At 46.1% G+C, this 22,988-nt stretch overlaps 1 protein-coding gene across 6 annotated transcripts in view; it reads left to right on the plus strand.

Annotated features, from left to right (window-relative positions):
- Positions 1 to 22,988, plus strand: part of LOC131415073 (exosome complex component RRP42) — a 54,776-nt gene that overhangs the window by 23,007 nt on the left and 8,781 nt on the right. For 5 of the 6 annotated variants that reach the window (XM_058556522.1, XM_058556533.1, XM_058556534.1 and 2 more), the window contains 4 exons: positions 1,928 to 1,998; positions 6,001 to 6,124; positions 7,178 to 7,333; positions 22,096 to 22,150. In XM_058556522.1, the coding sequence (XP_058412505.1) occupies positions 1,928 to 1,998; positions 6,001 to 6,124; positions 7,178 to 7,333; positions 22,096 to 22,150 (406 nt within the window). Of the gene's footprint in view, positions 1 to 1,927; positions 1,999 to 6,000; positions 6,125 to 7,177; positions 7,334 to 10,873; positions 11,117 to 22,095; positions 22,151 to 22,988 lie in introns of those variants that run through there. The other variant, XM_058556536.1, reaches the window with a different exon arrangement.

Genomic DNA, 22,988 nt, shown 5'->3' on the forward strand with positions numbered 1-22,988 from the left:
GCCCTCATCTCTTGGTGATAAGCTAGAATGTTGAAAATCAGATTGTGTCCAGCCTTAATTGGACGTGGTGCAGGACAATAGAAAGAGCACTGCATGGGGAGTCAGGCTGTGTGCCATGAGTGAGAGAGCTTCTGTATCCTCAACTGGCTAGTAAGGGTTGGGTGAGGTGCTCTCTAGGGTCCTCTCCAGCTTGGCGGTCCCATAACTGCTAGAACAGGCAGCAGCATTTATCTAGCACTTTCTTTGTATAAAGCAGATACTGTGGAACAGCAGAGTGTAAAGTGGTGGTCTTCAGCCCTGGCTGATCATTAGGACCACCTAGAGATTGGAGTAAAATACAGACTCCAGGGCCTCACCTTGCATTTTTAATAAGCTCCCCAGCTGATTCGGATGCACAGCCAGGGTTAGGAACCTCGACTGTGAACGATGAAGATGGAGAATGTGCAGCATGCATCCTCAGACAGTCTGTAAGGACAACAATTGGAAAATGAAAGAGCAAATCACTGTTTATTTAAAAACACTTAGCTATCGCTTACTGTGTGCTAGACGTACTTCTAAGGGCTTTACAAATACTGACTCATTCAACCTTTATAACAACTCTGTGAGATAGGTGTGATTTTTATCCTCCATGAGCCACAGAGAGGTTAAGTACCACCATGGTCATGCAGCTAACTGGTGAAGACAGGAGTCGAGTCCAGACAGTCTGACTCAGGAGTCTAGCTGGAGCTCTTTGCTGTGTGGCAGTCTATATCTGAAGCAAAGTAGAGAAGAGCTAGTCTGGTTGCTAGACAAATGAGCAGCAGTTACAAAGCCAGGTGGTGATGTAGGCTGGGGGGTCATATTTTAATAAGCAGTAATTATACAAGGCTGCAAGAAAGACGGTTTGCTCAGAAAGCTTAAAGGTGGGAATTAGAGATTTGCACTGGGCGTGAATGAAGTGTGTGAATGAGACGTGCCAGGTATATTTGTTGACTCTTAGTTGAGTTTGGAAGGCCCAGGCTTAGGGCCTGCCTGTCTTCCATAAATAATCACCAGGCTCCTTCTTCATGGCAGACATCTGCTGGGCTCTGAGGATAAAGGAGTGAATAAAACCGACAGAGTCCAGCCCTCAGGAGTTCACGGTTCAGTTGAGGAGGAGACAGACTCTAAACGAAAACACATGGAAATACACGACTTTTCTTTCTACATGTGACTGCTTCTCCTTTCTTCCTTGGGGCAGCCCAGTTGGCTTTATTCCATAACCTCAGGCCAAGGCTTCTCAAATGAGGATAGAAGGATATGTTGCCTTCCACTTAGTAATGGGCTCTAACCTTCCCTGCACACAGGAAGGATAAGCACACATAAGTGCAGTCAACACTTTTTGCTCATGGGCAAAAACTTGTATGGAAGACCTTAGTTTTTATCATACTTAATGTAAAACATGGAGTGTCACATGTTTGAGCATCAGGCATACATTGGTAATTACATACAGTAGGTAACCACACTAATAAACGTGAACCTGGTAGCAGCTGCACCATCAATGGTCACCATTTTTTACTTGATTGGAGGCTGGGCATATGTTGGCAAAGATGAGGCTAATGCTTGCAGTGCCATAGGAAGCAATTTGGGGCAAAATAAAGGAATTAATTGCTTCTTCAGTGCAGGCCCAACCGGCTGGAGGGCCTGTTGGAGTAGATCCACCACAAGCTGAGGACTGAGTGGTGGTACTACAGCCAGGAAACTGTGACCCCACACGCATGGCCCATGTAAGCCATGACAAGGCAGTGCTTACAATTAGGGTGAACACACTGTGAGTGTCAGTGAGCCAGGAGAGCAGCCACACATTCTTATCTTTACATTATAAACCCTCGGTCAGCGTTTCTTAGGAACCAGTGTCCTTTAATTGGGATAATACCTACAGTAAGAAATAATTTTCTGTCTCCCTTAGCTGCTGGAATGTGGTGGAAATTTGTTTGATGCCATCTCCATCGCTGTAAAGGCTGCTCTCTTCAATACAAGGTAAGTCTTCCTGGAAACAGCCCTGTGGGCCTACAGAGAACCTGAGCAAACACTTATAATGAAACACTGAGGGTACTCAGAGGTGGAGATAACAAGAGATTTTAGCAGTGAAAATGGTGGTATTTAATGTTAAGCTTCAGAAAGAGATTTCGTAAGTTAAAACTAAATATATGCCTATATTTCTGTATTTATTTTTTGTATTGTTGTTTTCATAAGTAAACATGTATCATGTAAATAATATTAGAAAATTACAGGGGCCGGCCCTGTGGCTTAGCGGTTAATTGCGTGCGCTCCGCTGCTGGTGGCCTGGGTTCGGATCCTGGGCGCACACTGACGCACCGCTTCTCCGGCCATGCTGAGGCCGTGTCCCACATACAGCAACTAGAAGGATGTGCAGCTATGACATACAACTATCTACTGGGGCTTTGGGGGAAAAATAAATAAATAAAAATTATAAAAAAAAAGAAAAAATTACGGAGGATCAAAAAGAGTAAAAACCAAGCACAGGTCCACTGTCCAAATACTGTTACTGGAGAGAGCTCCATGGGGGCAGGGGTTTGGTCTGTTTTGTGCTCTGCTATCTCCCTAGCCCCATGAACAGTGCCTGACACATAGTAGGTGCTCACATATTCCTTGATTGGACACGCGAATGGTCTCAAAGCAGGGTAGCAACCTGCTCTTTGGTTTACGTTAAGAGCAGGAAATGGCTATGCCACTATGGTTCAGCTTCTGAGACAGGCTTTGCAGGAGGGGACATGGCACTAAGCTTTTTTGGAGTTGACATTTCCTCTGACTGTTGGATTATATGGCCTTTTCCCCTTCTGTGCACTGTGTTCTTTGAGGAAAGTTTGCAGCATTTGAAAATAAATATGTGGGTGGGGGTGTTCATTCCATAAGAGAGCTTACATTATGGTAATGGGGGATCCTGGGGTATTAGAAAATGAGGATTAGAAACTTCTAGGAATATATTCTAAGGAATTAATTGGATAAGGGAGCAAAGATATTATTCTAGGATGTTCATCACAGCTTCTTTGTAATGGTGAGAAATTGGAAACAACTTGAATGTCCCAACATAAGGGATTGAAGTCTACATAGCATATTTGGAGGTTGTTAATATGGAAAACCAGTCACTAAATACAGTTCCCTCATCCTGTTTTTTGTTTGTTTTGTCATATTTTACTTTTGGTATTTCTTATATTTCATATGTCTGGAAATACATATGTATCCCAAAATGGTCATTGTGATTATTTTCCAGGGCTCATGTTATGGGCAATTGAACATTTATCTGTATTTTAGAGTTTTGCTATGGTGAAGTTAAACTACCTGCATAATTTAAAACAAAACAAGCCAAAATAAATAAATTCAGGTCATAAATTGCAGGATGGAACGTTTGCTGAGGATGAAAGCTGTAGAGTCCCTCCCCAGCTGTGCCACTAGACTCCTGGCTGAGACTAGTCAAGGGGCAGGCCTGGTACTCATGGCCACTGCGGGGGCTCGAGTACCAGTTGCTGTCAGCAGCAGCCTGGGCTTGGGCTCTATTGGAGAAGAAGGGAAGTTGCCATCTGTTGTGCCTCAGGTCTCAGAAATTACTCCCCATCGGCCAGCTGGTTTCCATGGGCACCAGGGCAAAAAGAGAGTGTAGAACCAGATGAGGCTGTTTGGCTGTGGGAGAGGTGTTGAGCAAACTGTACGGCAGGAGGTAAAACCCAGCTGCTCGGGTTGGGGAGGACACCTGTCATGCGCATAGCCATGTCTCATCCCCAGAACAAGAACAGCCACACAGCCAGCAAGGTGGGGGGCTTTGCAAGGCATTGGGTCCCCCTGGTATGTGGTGAGACCTTTTGTACAGTTGCAGCCCATTAGAAGGGTGGAGGCCATTCTCTAGACAGTATTCTCTAGCCCTTCTGCCTAACCATGTTGTGGTAGAAGGGCTGGGAAGGTATGTGTGTGTGTGTGTGTGTGTGTGTGTGTGTGTGCGCGCGCGCGCTTATTTTTTAACACACCAAAATTCAAACTGGTTACCTGATTTGTTCCAATAGGAGATTACTTGGGCTGGGAAGGTGTGTGTGTGTGTGTGTGTGTGTGTGTGTGTATGCTTATTTTTTAACACACCAAAATTCAAACTGGTTACCTGATTTGTTCCAATAGGAGATTACTTAGTACTTACACCCTGGGGGCCCCTGACATGGAGACTTCAGCTAGGGCAGACCCTAGCAGGACTCCTTGGTCCTGGTGGACCTTCTCTGGCTGAAACTCATCTGCTCTGGACATGGGCTTATGTTGGGACGGCCAGCAGGGCAGAATCATAGGGGGCTTATGTTAGAGGAACAAGGAAAATCACCAACACTGTTTCCATTACAATAGCTGGATGGACCTCATCTTCTTCCTGGCTCCTGCACCCCAGGCTGGAATGAATTGACTTTATGGGTTAAATGTATTTTCCAGCACCCAGCTCAAGAAACAGAACATTGCCAGCCTCCCAGAAGCCCTCCCACCCTTACACCCCAATGCAGTCACTACACTCACTGAGGATAACCACTGTCCTAAAACAATAGATTGGTTTTGTACTTGATATAAGTGGAATCACACCGTGTTTTCTCTTTGTCTGCCTCGTGCACTGAGCATTAAGTTTTAAGACATCTATATTGTGGCCTGTGGTCATAGTTTGCTTTTTGCTGTATGGTGTTCCATTGTATGAATATGCCACAGTTGATTTATCCATTCTGCTGCTGATGGGCATCTGGGTAGTTTCTAGGTTGGGGCTATTGCAAATAGTGCTGGACATCAACATTTTTGTGTGTGTCTTTTGGTGCACATATTTACCCATTTCTGTTGGACAAGGGTGAAAGTTCTGGGTCATAGGGTATGACTGTGTTTAGTTTTAGTAGATACTGCAGAACAGTTTTCCAAAGTGCTTTTACCAAATGATACTCCCACCAGCACTGTATTAAGAGTTCTGGGTTGCTTCACATCTTTGCCAGCTCTTGGATTGTTTTGTCTTTTTAATATTAGCCATTCTGGTGAGTGTGTCTTGGTATCACATTGTAGTTTGTTTGTTTTTTTTTTATAATTTTATTTTATTTCTTTTTCCCCCAAAGCGCCAGTAGATAGTTGTATGTCATAGCTGCACATCCTTCTAGTTGCTGCATGTGGGACGCGGCCTCAGCATGGCCGGAGAAGCGCTGCGTCGATGTGCGCCCGGGATCCAAACCCGGGCTGCCAGTAGCGGAGCATGCACACTTAACTGCTAAGCCATGGGGCCGGCCCCACATTGTAGTTTTAATTTGCATTTCCCTGATGAATATTTAAGTTGAGCGTCTTTCTGTGTGTTTATGGGCTACATGAATGGCCTCTTTCACGAAGTCCCTGTTCAAGTCTTTTTGCCCATTTTTCTATTGGGTTGTCTCTCTCTTATGTTTGGTAAGAATTCTTTATGTAATATGTCAGTTTATATATATACACAGACAAACACATTTGCAAATATTTTCTCCACTCTGGATTATCTTTAGTTTCTAAATGATGTCTTTTGACAAACAGAAGTTCATAATCTTTGTATATTTATATATTTTTTTCAACTATAATGTAATTGAATCTATCATTTTTTTCCCTTTCTGGTAAGCACTTTGTGTCCTGTTCCAGAAATCTTTGTCTATTCCGAGGTCATAAAGATGTCCTTAGTTTTTCTTCTAAAGGCTTTATTGTTTTATCTTTGACCTTACATCTGTAGTCCATTTGGTATGGATTTTGTGTATGGTGTGAGTTAGGGATGGAGATTCATTTTGGATATTTGGTTGACCAAACATCATTTTTTAAAAGATCTCCTTTCCTCCCTGCACTGCAGTGTCGCCTGTGCACATTGACAGGGATTAGGGGGAGTCCAGGCGTAGTGTGACTTCATCTTGTGAGACATGGGGTTCCAACTCCTGTTCTCAATCTCAAGGAAAAGAAGTTATCTTTTTTCCTCTCTGTAAGTGGGAATTTTAATTGTGCTTCGGCTTCCAGGATACCAAGAGTTCGTGTTCTGGAGGATGAAGAGGGGTCGAAGGACATTGAACTGTCCGATGACCCTTATGACTGCATCCGGCTAAGTGTGGAGAATGTCCCCTGTATCGTCACCCTGTGCAAGGTATGAGCTTGTATCTGATGGTCTTCCCTGTGGGTCTCCTTCAATCCTAACCCATTAAGGTTACTTTATAGGTTGAGAAGTTATAGTTGCACAAACCATATAGAAGTAGCTTTAACCCAAATACAGTAATTTGGTTAGAAACCACTAGCGTGATCAGCTCTTTCTTTTCTTTTTAATTGGAAGATATGATGGAGTCCTGGGAGGGCACGAGTGCGTTCATAGCAATAGTAGCCAGATTTTGTTAAGCTCCTTTCTATGTACCAGGCATTTCACTGAAATTACCTGTATGCATATTTCCTTTAATTCCCTCAACTCTGTGGGGTCTAGGCTGATTGGGTAGTAATAGGGTGTTTGAAAGGTGAACACTGTCCCTTCTGTGGGCCCAATGTCCACATCTATGAAATGAGGGAGTTGGAGCAGGTCCTGGGTGTCTAATATATCAGGTGTGATTTTTACATTAGCACAGAGCTGATGTGTAACTGGCACTGCCCAAGGCTATGCAAAGAGGCCTGTATTAGCTGAGATTGTTGCTGATTCCATGTAGGATTCCTTGTAGAAAAATAGGACTGAATGGGTCAGGTTTAATTCCACTAAAATCACTTCATGAACCTGGGGTATGGTAAAGCACTGGCACTGACCAAAGCTCCCTGCACTTGACTCATTCTTGAGCATGTCCCTGAGCATGGACCCTCTTGATTCATGTTTGTCATCAGTGAAACATCTGGGTGGCCTCATATGTGAATTTCTCCCTGTGCCCCTCTGTTGGAAACCCTTGGTGGTCTCTGACTTGGACTGTCTCTGAATTATAGTTCTACCCCCCCCCCCCACATATTTCCATTTCATGCATCTGTTAGACTGCTCACACAGTGGCCTATGATAGAGTGTTTGAACATTGCTTCAGATATTTTCCATCTGAGCAGTATCTGAAATAAGATCTTGAATGGGCAATGCAGGTTCTTCACTGGTGTAGATGTTCCCTCCAAGAGGTTGTCAAGGCTGGGGATCTGGGATGTGTGTTACTCACGTGTGTGCTGTGCTGCCCTGACTTTGTAGATTGGCTATCGGCACGTGGTGGATGCTACTCTTCAGGAGGAGGCCTGCTCCTTGGCCAGCTTGCTGGTGTCCGTGACCAGTAAGGGAGTCGTGACATGCATGAGGAAAGTGGGGAAGGGCAGCCTGGACCCAGAGAGCATCTTTGAAATGATGGAGGTGAGGCTCTGCTTCTGAGGCATGTGCTGGGACCTGTCCGGGAATGCTTGCTGCTTCCTGTCCCCTTAGTCACACTGTGGGAATTCTCCCTATCGACACCTCTGAGCCCAGACTTGGAGCTTGGAGAATAGCTGGTGTGAGCTGAATGTCTGCTGACCTAGCCAAGAGTGGTGGGGGGGGGGTGCTGTAGGCTGGGAGATAAGGAATCTGCCAGTAAGGGTTGCTTATCCTCTTCCTTTCTGATCCCAAGTTTCCACATTGCTAAATGAGAGTGTTGGGCTGATAATGTAGAGTTGCTTGTAACTCCAAAATCCCAAGCTTTTGTGATTTGATAAGGGAATTGAATTCCTGGCTGACTGCTTCCTGTCCCTTGAAGGGAGTGAGCAAAGATGGAGCTGGGGGTCCAAAGGATGGCTGTCTCCGTGTTCTTCATGAGTCTAGAAGTGTTTAAAAGGAGATGAATAGGAATGGTGGGAAATCCTCCTGATGGCCTTGGGGTGGATTGCTCCCTTTGGTCTCCTCAGCCCATCTGACAGCACCATTAGTGCACTTTCCAGCTGCTCTGTACTGATTGGTCGACATGTCTGTCTCCTTCACTGGCCTGGAATCCCCTCCGTGGCAGGGACTAGGTCCTGCTCACCTGTGTCTTCCCAAACCTTCCTTCCCCCATGTCCACCTCGACTTTCCAGAAGTCTTTGAGAACTTTGAGACTGACTAATGGATGTCAGGAACAGAGTTAGCTGGACCCAGGTTTTTTTGTGTGTTAGATAACCACTATGTCACAACACGTGCCCAGAAGTAATTGCCGAACAGCAAGCAAGGTTGCCATCTACCCTCTTCCTTCATTCCTAGCAACAGTGACTTTTCACTGAAGAGTCTGAGCACTTGATGTCTGTTTTCTCTTTTTGGCATCTTGTTTGAAAGCAAAAATGGGCAGTGTATACAGTGTCAAGGACCCAAGCATGGGCTCTGAAGACATACTGCTCAGGGTGTAAATCCTGGCTGTGGGCCCCAGTTCCCTCATGTGCAAAGTGGGGATAATAACAGTAGTAGTACCTGCTGCTGAGGGTGTTGTGAGGCTATGCATGGCAACGGGTATTCTTCATGGTTGGTTGGTTAATTGGTTAATATTTATTTATTTATTTATTTATTATTGATTGATTGATTGATTGATTGTGAGGAAGATCAGCCCTGAGCTAACATCTGCCAATCCTCCTCTTTATGCTGAGGAAGACTGGCCCTGGGCTAACATCCCTGCCCATCTTCCTCCACTTCATATGGGACGCCGCCACAGCATGGCTTGCCAAACAGTGTGTTGGTGCGTGCCCAGGATCCGAACCCGCGAACCCTGGGCTGCCGCAGCGGGGCGCACGCACTTAACTGCTTGTGCCACGGGGTCGGCCCCTGGTTAATCTTTTTTAATAAAGCACTTCAAGTGCTTTGTAAGTTCTACCAAAGGACTCTCTAGACAAGTGGCTCTCAAATCTTGTTTTAAAAGGAACTCTTCCCCACCCACTCACCCCACAGGAGAATTTGATGAGAATTCCAGTATCTAAACAACAACAAAAACAATAAATAAATAATAGCTAAATTTACTTTGCTTTGCTATGTGTCAAACCCTGTTTTTAGTGCTTTAAATATATGGTGTCATTTAATCCTCAACAATCCTGTGAGGTAACTATTGTTATCATCCTTATTTTTACAGACAAGGAAATTGAGGCACATAGAGGATAAGTAAGTTGCCTACAGGTCTCATCGCTCATAAATGCTGCTGCTAGGATTCAGACCCAGACTCGGTGCCTCCACAGTCACCCTTCTCAGCCGCTGACCTATTTTAACCTTGTAGACGAGGTTGGTCTGGCTACTGTGGGTGGATGGGAGAACCAGAGCTCTGTCCAGTGAGCAGAGCTTCATCCTCCCCTGGGGCTTGGGCATGAGGTCTGCAGACCCTGCTCAGGGGACCATAGCCTTGTGGCCCTGTCTCAGTGTTTGTCTTGCACAGGGGTGCAGCAACCTGGAAATGCCTCTCATGGTGAAGCTTAGAACCTTGGGGTTGTTGTGCAGCTGCCAGCCCCAACCTCTGAAGTCTCTTTCCTGGAAGTCTAGGTTCAGCCCTCTCAACTCCTGGTGTCCTGTCTGTCTCGTCACCTCTTATCCTCTCTCCTTGCCTTCTTTTTTATGAATAATCAGAACCGCCATTTGATTAACTTGGACATTTTTTCTTTCTCTAACATTATGATTAAAAAAAAAACTTTAGACCTTAACCCTGACTTTGGATTTCATAGAATTGATCACTTCCCAGCCTTTAGACTGAGATCTTCTTTCATAGGAGTTTTCGGTAGTACTTGGAGTCTCATTCATGTTACAGTTACGGGTCAGGGGAGACGGCATACAGCTCTGGGGAGAATATACCTATAACGGAGGATTGGGGCAGGGGTTTGAGCCTGGGTGTCTTTCTCCCTGATGTTGAGAATGGAACCAGTGGCACGGTTGAATTAAAACTGCTCTAGGAACATGGAAGACTTTGAGATGGAGACTTGTAGTTGGCTCTTCGTATTTTTTGTGTGTGTGTGAGGAAGATCAGCCCTGAGCTAACATCTGTTGCCAATCCTCCTCTTTTTGCTGAGGAAGATTGGCCCTGGGCTAACATCCATGCCCCTCTTCCTCTCCTTTATATGTTGGCCGCCTGCCACAGCATGGCTTGATGAGCGGGGCCTAGGTCCGCACCCAGCATCCGAACCTGTGAACCCCAGGCCGCCAAAGCAGAGCGTGTGAACTTAACCACTGGGACACCGAGCCGGCCCCTCATTGTCTTCTTAAAGTGATTCTTGAGCCCAGAGACAGAATAACAGTTTCATAAAGAAAGATTTTTGTATAATAGTGTTTTTTTCAGGGGCCCCCTTGTGTCTGCTGTGTAGGGGCTAATTAGAAAATCTGTGGGTTGTCTGACCTCTTGACATGGCAACATTTCATGCCTTTAGCATCTCTCTGTATGGCAGTAACACCAAAGACCTATCCAGGTATTGACTTTGATCCCATTTGAGCAGTTCTGCTTAGAGATTTGGTGGCAGGTGAATTAGAAACTGCTTGTTAAAACACGTCCTCAGCACTGTCTGTTCCTTCATCAGACAGACTCTGGATTCTCGGTAGTCTTCCTCTGCCTTCTCACTACAGTACAGTGGGACTTGGCTATGACCAAGTTCAGATTTGGTTGACGATTTTGCTGCTTGTTGTAATGGCAGCAGGAATGCGCTAAGCATGAGTGAATGGCCGAGGCGGCCTTTGCTGCTTCCTGCTTGCTGCCTGGAGGTTGGCATCTTTTTTCTTTCTTTTGTTTTTAGTGTGGAGGTTTTTCCAGAATGTAACTATAATGCTATTGGAGCTTGGGGTTTGCGTTTGTATTGATTTGATTAGTTAAATAAAAGTCCTCTGAGGCAGATGGAATGTGTAGTTTGGGAATGGCCAGCTGGCAGAAAGAGAAGCTTTTCCTGGTGAGAGTGTGTGTGCCTCACATGCGGGCGTGTGCTCTCTTCCCTGCAGACTGGCAAGCGCGTGGGCAAGGTGCTGCACACCTCCCTGCAGAGCATTCTACACAAGGAAGAGAGCCTTGGGCCCAAGAGACAGAAAGTCGGATTCCTGGGATGATTTGCACATCAACCCCCAACTGCAGAGTGTTTGTTTTTTACTTTTCCTTTTTAGCCGAAGTTTGTATATATTTTTCTTAACTGTTATGAATTTAAGGCAACATTTGTACATGTAAAATTAAAGTCTGCTTTCCAGTCTTGTTTGGTATAGCTAGAGTTCTTCAGCTGTAAGTCAAGACACCATTTGGTGACCACTTGGAGAGTCTGGCCCTTGTCTAGTGAATGGCAGCCAAGTCCAGAGCTCTGCTTCCAGGAGAGGGCTCTGGTCATGGGCCTCCCCAGGGAGGCTCATTTATCTCCTGCTGCAGGAGTTCAAAACAACAACAACAGACACACTATAATAAAGACCTACCTAAAAAGGAAAAATAGTTTAAAGGAAATGCTTATGATATGTTTTCTGTGAAAGTTTTTTTCCCCTGTAGAGCTTTCACAATAAGAATCACAAAAAGAAAAGGGTACTTCGCCTTGTGTATTCACGTGCTTCTGGATGAGGAGAAAGGAGGAGGCATTCTGCCCCAGGGCTTCTACCTGGCTGGTGAGCCTTGCTGAGTCCTGGGGAAGCCCAGTTCTTGCTTCCTGCCTTCCAAGAGATCCAGGCTGGGCTCCCTAGGGTCAGGGGCTTAGCGGCCACTTTGGTCCTTAGCCAACCTTTCTTATCACCCTTGTTTTGCAATTGTTTTGAAATTGTTTGTGTTTTATAATCACTCCCTGGTGTTTCATAAGATTTCCTTGTTTTATCAGCATTAAGAAGGCTGTTGTAGAGATGTTGTCATTTGATTACTCAACCTGCCTTTATACTCTGGGGATAGAAGGGAAGGCCATTCTCAGTGGCCCTGGAAGTCTCTTCCTATAAGCCTGTATTCTGCTCACAGTGCAGTGTGTTGGAATTAAGTCTCTTCATGGGTTGAGTAGTCTTTGTTTTTTCCAGGGGAACTGGAACTCCCCAATCAATCTTAAAGAGCCCTGGGGAAGGAGCTGATTTGTGAAGGAGAATGTTTCAGCTGTGGCATTTGCTCTCTGCATTTCAGTTAGACAAATAGGGTAAAGAGTTAGGAATTTATTACCCAATGGAAAGAACATAATGTGAGCTGAAGCCCTTGCAGACTGGTTCCAGCGGTCCTGGCTTGGGCACCTCCTCCCAGCATGGCCAGGTCCACACCTGTGGAGAGAAGCAGCTCCCTAGACTTGGACTTGAAGCTGCTGCCCTGTTGAGAAAATAGCCTGGGTTTTCATTTTTCCTTTTATGTTTTTCCAGTGATTGTCCCTACAGGTGCCTTGACAGTGTTCCTGATGAGACAGCAGTCAGCCTGTTCCTTCTTTCCTGCTCCTGGTTGACTGCCCGTGATGGGACATTGACGGTGGGGGTGCAGAGATGCAACTAGAGTTGGAATAAAGTTTAGAAGGCTTTGGTTTTGATAATTAAAGACATGAGATAGATAAGACAGACAGACAGATGAGGCTTTGCCAGGCCATTTGTACAAAAACTACGCAACTGGGTTGGCTGGATAAGCAGTTAGAGTGAAAATGAAGGAGAAAAATAGATGTTAGCTTCTATCTCTACCACCCCATACCTTTCCTTGAAGGCCACCACTACATATAGGTAGTACACATCACAAATGAAACAAAACACCAAATGAGCAAGGTCTCTCCACAGATCTAGGAAGCTCAGAAAACACCAAGCAGGATAAATGCCAAAAAAACTACACTTGGGCATAGCATTATCAAACTGCAGAAAATCAAGGGTAAAGGAAAAGTCCTAAAAGAAGCCAGAGGGAAAAAGTTTTTTACCTTACCTATAGAGGAGCAAGATAAGAATTGCATCCAGCTTCTCATCAGAAACCATGCAAGCTAGAAGAGAGCAGAGTGAAATATTTAAAGTGTTGGGAGAAAAAACCCACAAAACCTAGAATTTTGTACCCTGCAAAATTATCCTTCAAAAGTGAAGGAGAAATAAAAGACTTTTTCAGACAAACAAAAATGGAGGGAGTTTGTTGCCACTCAACTGCCTCGCAAGAAATGTTAAAAGTTCTTTAGAGAGAAGGAAAATGATATAGGTCAGAATCTACATAAAGAAAGGATCTATATAAAGAAAAGGAAGAGTATTGGAGAAGGAATAAGTGAAGGTAAAATAAAAACTTGTTTTTCTTATTCTTAAGTGATCTAACATAACAGTTTGTTCACAATAATGGTAGCAACGATGTATTTGATTATGTATGCTTAGGTATTTCTATATGCTTATGTGTAAGCGAAATGAATGCCATCAATGATACAAGGGCTGAGAGGGAGGAGTTAGGATTATTTCATTACCATAAGGTATTCACACCGTATGTGAAGTGGTATAGTGTTATATAGTTATTTGAAAGTGGACATGGATTAGTTGTAAATGTATACTGTAAACTCCAGGGCAACCACTAAAAAAAGTAAAAGAAGTATAATTGATATGCTAAGAAAGGAGAGAAAATGGAATCAAAATGTTCAATTAAAACCACAAAAGGCAGAAATAGAGTCGAAGACAAAAATAGAAACAAAGAACAGGACAACAAATAGAAGAGTAACAAATATGCTAGATATTAATCCAGCTATATCAATAATCACTGTATTAGAGTTCTCCAGAGAAACAGAACCAGTAGGATAGGAAGAGATTTATCATAAGGAATTGGCTCACATGATTATGGAGGCTAAGTCCCACTCTGTGCTATCTGCAAGCTGGAGACCTGGGAAGGCTGGTGATGTAATTCAGTCAGCGTCCAAAGGCCTGAGAACCAGGGAGCTGATGGTATAGATTCCAGCCTGGGTCTGAACATCTGAGAACTAGGAGTGCTGAGGACAGGAGTAGACTGATGTCCCAGCTTATGCGGTCAGGCAGGAAGGGCCGAATTCTTCCTTCACTTTTTTGTTCTAGTCAGGCCCTCGATAGATTGGATGATGTCCACCCATGTTAGGGAGCGCAGTTGCGTTACTGAGCCCACCAATTCAAATGCTAATTTCGTCTAGAAACACCCTCACAGACACAGAAATAATGTTTAGCCAAATACCTGGGCACCCTGTGATCCAATCAAGTTGACACATAAAATTAACTATCACATTTGCTTTGAACATCAGTGGTCTAAATGCACCAATTAAAAGACAGAGATTGTCAGAGTGGATCAAAAGACTCACCCATATGTTGTCTATAAGAAACTCACTTTAAATATAAGACATATAGATTAAAGTAAATGGAGGGAGAAAGATAAGCCATGGTAACATTAATCAAAAGAAAGCTGGAATAGTGATATTAATTTCAGACAGAGCAGACTTCAGAGCAAGGAAAGTTATCAGGAATCAAGAGGAGCATTACATAATAATAAAGGAGTCAGTTCTCCAGGAAGACATAACAGTTATAATGTGTATGTGCCTAACATCAGAGCATCAAAATACAGGAGGTAAAAACTGATAGAACTGCAAGGAGAAATACAAGAATCCACTATCACAGTTGGAGACTTTAACACCCCTCTATCAGAAATGGACAGATCAAGCAGGCAGAAAATCAGTAAAGACATACTTAGACTCAACAACACCATCAATCAACTGGATATAATGGACATCTATAGACTGTTTCATCCATCAACAGCTGAATACACATTCTTTTCAAGCTCACATGGAACATTCACCAAGATAGACCACATTCTGGGCCAAAGAACACACCTTAACAAATTTAAAAGAATAGAAATCATACAGTGGTCTGCTCTCAGACCACAATGCAATTAAACTAGAAATCAATTACAGAAAGATAGCTGGAAAATCTCGAAATACTTGAAACAACACACCTCTAAATAACACATAGGTCAAAGAAATCTCAAGTGAAATTTAGAAATATTTTGAACTAAATTAAAATGAAAACTTATCAAAATTTGTGGGATGTAGCAAAAGCAGTGCTTAGAAGGAAATTTACAGCATTGAATGCATATATTGGAAAAGAAGAAAGATCTAAAATCAATTATCTAAGTTTCCACCTTAGGAAACTAGAAAAAGAAGCAAATTAAATCCAAAGTAAGCAGAAGAAAAGAAATAATCAATGAAATTGAAAACAGGAAATCAATAGAGAAAACTGATGAAACCAAAAGCTGGTTCTTTGAAAAATTCCAGAGAAGGGAGAGATCTTCAGAAGTGAGAAGTCTGGGCTGGTCCAGTGGCGTAACGGTTAAGTGTGTGCGTTCTGCTGCGGCAGCCCGGGGTTTGCGGGTTCAGATCCCGGGCGTGCATCCACGCACCGCTTGTCAAGCCATGCTGTGGTGGCATCCCATATAAAGTAGAGGAAGATTGGCATGGATGTTAGCCCAGGGCCAGTTTTCCTCAACAAAAAGAGGCGGACTGGCAACAGATGTTAGCTCAGGGCTAATCTTCCTCACCAAAAAAAAAAAAGGAGAAGTCTGTCACCAGCCATTTTCTTCCCGGGGGGCATTTGCAGATTCTGGACATGGGCCAAGGATTAGACTTGGTGCACATAGAGGGATTCTATAGGGGAAAAAGAAAAAACAGCAAAACTTCTGGTGAGCTTGTATAGGGCTAGTGTGATATTTGGAAACTTCACGATCCCTAAATGCACAGCTGGGTTTATATTTGTCAAATTCTAAGGCTATATGGGGGCCAGAGAAATCTACCTCTCTCTGATGTAAAGTAGATTGAAATTTCATGAGCATCCTATAGAGTTAATCGGATTTTCTATTTTTTCTCGTGTGAGCTATTATAGCTAAAGACAAGGTAAGCGCAAAACTGGGCTGAGCATGCCCAGTTTATTCTTCCCAGATTTACAAATCAGGTGATTTACTGTCTCGCCCCTGGAGTGGAAGGAATAAAGGGAGTGGACAGAGGCCAGTGAGCCCTGAGGGCCGTGTGTCTTCTCAGACCAGTTCTCCTCCTTCCTACACCTTTGCAGATTGCCCAGCTGCCTCACACTTGGGATTTCTGTGTGCTTATTGCAAGAATCCCATTGTTGGGGCCGGCCCGGTGGCACAAGCGGTTAAGTGCGCGCGCTCTGCTGCAGCGGCCCGGGGTTCGCCAGTTTGGATCCCAGGCGTGCACCGACGTACCGCTTATTAAGCCATGCTGTGGTGGCGTCCCATATAAAGTAGAGGAAGTATGGGCATGGGTGTTAGCTCAGGGCCAGTCTTCCTCAGCAAAAAGAGGAGGATTGGCATCAGATGTTAGCTCAGGGCTGAACTTTCTCACCAAAAAAAGAAAAAAAAGAATCCCATTGTTTAGGCAGGGTAGAGATTATTGCCCCATTTTATAGAAAAAGAATCTGGGTCTTGAATAACCTGCCCCACAGGCCACAGTATCAGGTGTCTGAACCAGAGTTGGAATCCAGCTCTCCCTGTTCTCTTTCCACGAGGACACTGCTGACCTTTAGGGACAAAACAGCAAGGAATTTGGGCCCCATGAGATCTAAGAACTTGGCTGAGTGGTGTATTGCCTTCCCCAGTATTGTGTGCCCCAGGGTCTGGCACACAGGGGCAGAGGCAATACTTGTTGAATGAATGACAGAGCACCAGGCCAACAAGGTTTGAAAAGGAACAAATGACTTTCCTAATCAGGGTCACTGAGGCCAAGGTTACAGACCAGTTGTCTTTGGTTTTGACTAAAAGCTGAGACTGCCCTTGCAATGTCCTTGGCACACTGTGGATGCTCTTACCTTTGAAGAGAGCATGGAAAGTTCTCTGCCTCCATAGGCGGGCCACATTTCTGTTGACACAGGGCCAGTGGAGCTGAAAGGAAACATCTGTGCAGGGCGAGGATAGCAGGTGGTGGATGGCTCCATGTTGGGCCAGAAGTTTTCATGTTGTTTGGGCTGACCTGGGTGGGGTGGCCAGAGCTTGTTTTGTATAACTTATACTTCCAGCAGCTTTGGAGGAAAAAAAAAAGACTGAAAAACTGAAATGTGCCTTTTAGAGCTCTCTTCTGATTTTTTCTGCCTCTGGGCTTTGTTATCAAGATCATTCTTTGTGCAGGGAAATTTGTATGAAAAGATGGGGCCTTTGTATATATGTATACCACATCTTTATCCATTCATTGACCTTGAGGGTATTATGCTAAGTGAAATAAGTCAGATGAGAAAGACAAATACCATATTATTTCAGTCATGTGGAAGATAAACACACACATAGATGCAGAGAACACATTGGTGGTTACCAGAGGGGAGGGAGGATGGGGGGAGGGTGATAGGGGTAAAGGGGCGCACGTGTATGGTGATAGATGGCAACTAGATTTTTGGTGGGGAACACATGCAGCCTATACAGAGGTGAAATATGATGTACACCTGAAATTTATACAATGTTATAAATCAATGCGACCTCAAAAAAAAAAAAAAGACTGAGCCCTGAGGGTGGTGTGTTAGTGAAGGGACATTTCCTTGAGGGTGTGTCACTCATGAACATTAATCCAGTGTCCTCCTGGCTGAAACCACTGCCACTTGCTGCCCTACCACTGGTTGAGGCCTCTTGGACAGTGCCAGCAGATCTTTCCTGCTGGAAGGATGAGATCCATAGACTCCACCAGGGCCGTTGGTGAGTCCATTGCAGGTGGCCACGGTGGCAGTTCTCACCTGGCCAGCGAGAGCTGGGGGTCGACAAGGGGATCTGTGTATCTAATGGCCATAAGCTCAACACTGGCAACAAATGAGGCATGGTTGCTGCAAAGAGCCCGTGCATCTATGGCTTTCTAAATAGTGTCCAGTCTGACCACAGGAGACAGGCTCCTGCCCACAGGCAAGCCCCTTGAGAACATGTTTTGTTCTGGGAGCTGCACCACAACGAGGACAGTAACAAGCAGACTTCTGTCCAAAGGTGATTTTCCTGAAAGTTAAAAACGTCCAGGAACCATATCGTAGAGGCCAGTCGGGAGAAAAAGGGGAAAGGAACATGGAGAAGAGAGAGTCAAAGAAGGACACGATGGCCAGTTTCAAATATTTGCTGGCCTCTTACACGATTGCTCCGGAGGCTGGTGCCGGGGATCACTGGGTGATGTTTCGGAGACCTGCCTGCCTCACCACAGGGGTACTTGATAACAAGCTGAGTGTCTAATGATGGAGCCAGCTGCTTTGCAGATCAGTGAGCTGCTCGTCCCAGGAAGGGTTTAAGCAAGAACATGGTGACGTTTGACAGGCTCAGTGGAAGGGGGCGTCCCCTATCGAGGGGTGGTTATACCAGACAGCCTCTTCAACTGCTCTGTAACTCAGAGGTTGGGAGACAGTGGGCCACTTGCATTTTTTGAGGCCCACTGAAACAAAAAATGATGAATGCCAAAACAGCGTTACAAAACATGGTGATATATTTTAAATCTTTACATTTAATGAAATAGCGCTTTTAACACACAAATATGATGCAGAGCAACATGCTATTCAGAAGACAAGAGTTATTGTAAAACCTCATTCTGAGGGTGCTACACGCATGGTGATGGGTACAAGTTTGAAGTGTGTGATGGACTTGTCTTCTCTCAGGGCTGTTGGTGTATTTCTGCGGCTAGGTAGACTCTCCTTGGGAGACATGCCAAGCCTAAACCTGAAGAGGCCCCAAACCAAGGCACTTGCCTGCCGTAATTTCACATAAGTCATTTTAACAAGCGCAGGTGACTCCCAGGTGCTTGTAGAGGAGCTCTGTGTAGTGCACACATGCATACACACACACGCACATGCTTGTGAGAACCTGCAGGGGGAAAAAACCGAAGACATTGCTCACTGCTTAAGGAAAGCTCTCTGAGAAAGCCTTCTCCCTGAAGTGCAGAGAGTTCACTTGCCAGGTTAGGTAGTAAAAAGTCACCTTCCCCCAGTGAAGTGTGCCCCCACCTTGCTTGGGGGCTAATGTTGGACAGATGCTTAATGTCTCCCTGTTACATCTCTGTTACCCATCCCCCGCTCGGCACCCAAAATTCTCCCTCCTGTATGTGGTCTGATCACTGCCCTCCCCAGCTTGGTTCTTCGTGGGCCTCCACTGCCTCCAGGCTTGTGTCCAAAGTCTTTTAACAGGCTGGAACAGCCCTTTGAGATCTGGTCCCCTCTACACCTCCAGCTTGATTTCTTCCTCACAGGATCTAGAACGTGTTGTTTCCTCTGCCTGGAGCACTGTCCACCCTCCCTCTTCTCCCCTCCCCTGACCAACCCCTCTGTGTCCCTTCCTCAGGTTGAGGCCACCTTCTTTCCTTGCCCCGCCCTTCTGCCCTGTGAGAGCCCTGTGAGAGCCCACTGCAGTCCGGATGGCACAGTGGGCCCCTCACGTTGAACCCCCAGGGCCTCACACAGGCCCAGACACATTATGGGGTGAATGAGGGACTGGTGGGGTGCTAACAGTTCCTGGGTGTCCTGACAGCATGGCTCCTGTGACGAGACACGGAGCAGCACCCAGGGGTTCTCAGTTTTCTGAATTGCTGCAGCAGAGCTTTTCTGGGACCTCCTCTCCAGCATATCTAGGGCAGGACCTCAACAATCAGGCCCAGCCTGGAAAACGTGGGGCCTCTGCCCGCCTCGTACTTGGAAACAAACTCCTTCCATTTCCCTATTGCCGAAGAGCCAAAGTGAGAAAACCAGGAAAGCAAAGGAGTTAGAAAAAAGAATAGTAATTTTCTCTTGCCACGTGCTACCCACCCAGAGTTCCAGGAAGCAAGGCCCCTGTTAGGTTGTGTAATCTTTGGCCCCAGCTGACTCACTGAGGGCCCAGCTGCAATATAAAACCCTCTCCCACTCTTGAGAATGTGAGAGATGGAGCCCAGTGTCATCAAAGGGCCATGCAAGTGTTCACTGCCTGTCCAGGGCTCCCGCCCTTGGCGTGACCGCAGTGCCCCCGGCCAGCCCAGGCAGGCTGCGGACAGATCCCTCCCTAAATCAGATGCGACAAGGTGGGGTCCCTGGAAGAAGAGCCTGAATTACGTGGTACTGTATTTTCTTTTTGAACAATCTCAAGCTCACAGAAAATTTGCAGCTACAGCATAAAGCACATTCATCCCCTGAAGCATTTGTGAATAGGTGGTCGACTTGATGCCCCATCACGACCGCGTGGTTCAGTGTGTGTTTCCTACAGACAAGGCCACTCTCATGTGTACTCACAGCACACCATTCAAATCGGGACGCTAACCGGGAGATGTCACTGCCGCGTGCTCCTCAGACCCCTCAGGTTTCTCCAGTTGCTCCAATGGCGTCCTTGAGAGCGGAAGGGGCCAGTCCAGAATCACACGTTGCATTTGTTGTCGTGTGTCTTCAGTCTCCTTCAGTCTGAAACCATTCTTCAGACACGACCTGGGCAGTTTGGAAGATTACAGGGCCATCATCTTGTGGAAAGCCTCTCGTTTGGGTTTGTGTGATGCTTCGTTGGCAGGAATCTCACGGAAGTGATGCTGCGTTCTCCCTGCACCCCATCAGGTGCTCAGGGGCTACAGGCTTTCCATTGTCCCAGTGTTGATGCTGTTGGTCACTTGACTGAGGTGATGTCTGCCTGGCTTCTCCACTCTGACATTACTCTTTTTCTCCTTGTAGTAATAACTGTTTTGTGGGCAAGTAACTTGAGACTATGAAAATATCCCATTCCTCATCAGACTTTCGGTGTATTCACTCATTTATTTATATCTCCGTGCACTCGTGGTTTTATTGTTCCCATCACTATTTTCATGCTCAAACTGTCCCTGTCCCTGGGAAGCTCCTTCAAGCTGGCTCTGTGTCCTGCTGGCATGTTCCCGTCACTCTTTAAGCACTTCCTTGCTTTCTGGCAAAACAACTTGTTCCTGGCTCATTTTCGACTTTCCCTGCCCCAGCCTTGAAATCATCATTTCCCTGAGGTACTCTGGTTCCTTTTAGTGGAAAACTGTATTTAGAAGCCCGTGCGTGAATGCTAGGAATGCTGGAGGCCTGGCAGGGGTTGTTGCTCCCAGGCCCTCCCAGTGACAGCTGGGGAACAGATGCGCACATTCCCATCTAAATTTATGGATTCATCTTTATATGTTGAAGTCCGCAATTGCACACTGATGGCTCCAATTTTAGTCCTACATCATAGAATTCATTCTAGTTTTCTCTCTCTCTGTGTTTGTACCTCCCTTGTCTGACAATGAGAAACCTGGCTCCCATTGTCTTTAATAGATTTGCTTATTCGATGGATGCCCCTGTATGCAACTAATCTCTCATGTCTGCCACCACCCTCTTTCCCATGCAGATCCCCTCCTCTCCTTGCTTGGACTTCAATACTCCATGTAGGGCCTCTGCCCCTCTGGCGATGCCCCCCTTCACCCTACTGGGCCCTGACACCCCACACCAGGCCGCCCCTCTCGGGGACATTCTTTTCTCCCTGCTCCATCTCTGACACACTCTGGGGCACCATGGCCTCCCCCTCTCCCGCCATAGTCACCTCTGCTTCAGGATAGGATGGTTGAGAAATGGAAGGTGAAGAAAGGAGAGGACTCCCTTGTATTTTTAACCAAAGCTGCATCTAGTGCCTAGAGACAGAACCACAAAATAATGATAACAAACATTCTAGACAAATGGGCAGTCAGCCTGAGATCACTCTGTAAAGAAGCATCGTAGTGTAACTGTTCTGGAGTCACCCTGCTTGGGTTCAAATACCCGCACTGCCCATAAGAGCTGGGTAGGTTGGGCAAGTCCCTTAACCTCACTGAGCCTCAGTTTCCTCAACTGTAAAATGAGGAAATGACAGTACTTCCCCCATGTTGCTGGTGTGAGGCCTCCATGAGCTAATGCCAGGGCAGGGCATGACCCCGCACCTGCCCAAGGTGACTGCTCAACAGATGCGAGCTATGATGACTCTGATGGATATTTCAGAATCCTAGAAAATAATGACTCTGTTTTAGAAGGCAGGGCCAGGATGCTGGGTGGGCGTTCCCCGGGAGGCAAGGCTCTGCGGCTCCCAGGCCTTCCTCCTTGTGCAGGCTTTTTTTTTTTTTGGCACTCTTGCAGCCAACTCTGGGAGGGTTTCCTGGACAGAGGTCCTTGTGGCTGCTGCCTTAAGACGTGCAGCCTGGGCGGCAGCTGCCACTGCTCTCCTATCCAGGCCCACTGCAGGCAGCAGCCGCAGCCCCAGCCGGTGCAGCAGCATGGCACTTTGGGGGGCCTACCTGCTCCTCTGCCTCTTCTCCCTCCTGACGCAGGTCACCACCGAGCAGCCAAGCCCCAAGGTCAAGAAGGCTGCAAATGCCAAGAAAGGTAAGGAAGGGGGCGGGGCCCCTCCCCATCTTCCAGGGAGCTGGTCACCCTCTTCACTGGTCCTCAGGCTCCTTTCCCTTCACTTTCCTTCTTGACGACTCCAAAGAACTTTAAAGTTCTTTAAACTTGGGGCCTGGGGGAGTTCTCCAATAGCAGGGGCAGTTGTCAGAACTACAAGGATCACTGACTTGCAGAATCAGAAAGAACCTTCCAGATCATCTAAACTGACATCCACTCCTCCCCCCCTCCCCTTCCCACCTCCCAATATTTTAAAGAAATCAAACCTTTGGCTTGGCAGTCTGGAGATGCTCGACTTTCATCAGGGAGTGCTGATGGGCTCTGCTTTGTAATCTCCAATCCTTGGGTTTCTCAACTGTAAAATGGGGATAGTGGCATTGGCTCAGAGGCTTGTCATGAGGATTCAATCATACAAAACATGTCAAGTGCCTGGCGCATGGGATATACTTGATGCACAGGAAAAAAAAACCGGAGCAAGTTAATTCTCGGTTCTATAGTGTATCACAGCCTTGAGGAAATAAAAATTTTCAAACCCAAACTGGACACTGGAAGCAGCTTTTCTCTCCCTCTGTCACCTCTGGGGTTTGGGGTGTCCTTGGGTTGCCTTGGCTGCGGCAAGCAGGAGCCCTGCCTGCAGTGAGTCACCCTGAGCTGTGTTGAGACAACATTAGTGAAACGCCATGGCAATGACCCGGGCTGTCACCCCCCAGGGCTCAGAGGCCAGGAGAGAGAGCTCCAGGGGACGACAGTGCAGATTTAGGCCAAGAACCAGGCGGCCAGGGCCAAGAGCACAGAAGAGGCAGGGCAAGGGGGCGTGGGC

The sequence above is a fragment of the Diceros bicornis genome, chromosome 2 (genome assembly GCF_020826845.1).
Source record: "Diceros bicornis minor isolate mBicDic1 chromosome 2, mDicBic1.mat.cur, whole genome shotgun sequence".
In the NCBI taxonomy this organism is placed as follows: Eukaryota; Metazoa; Chordata; class Mammalia; order Perissodactyla; family Rhinocerotidae; genus Diceros; species Diceros bicornis.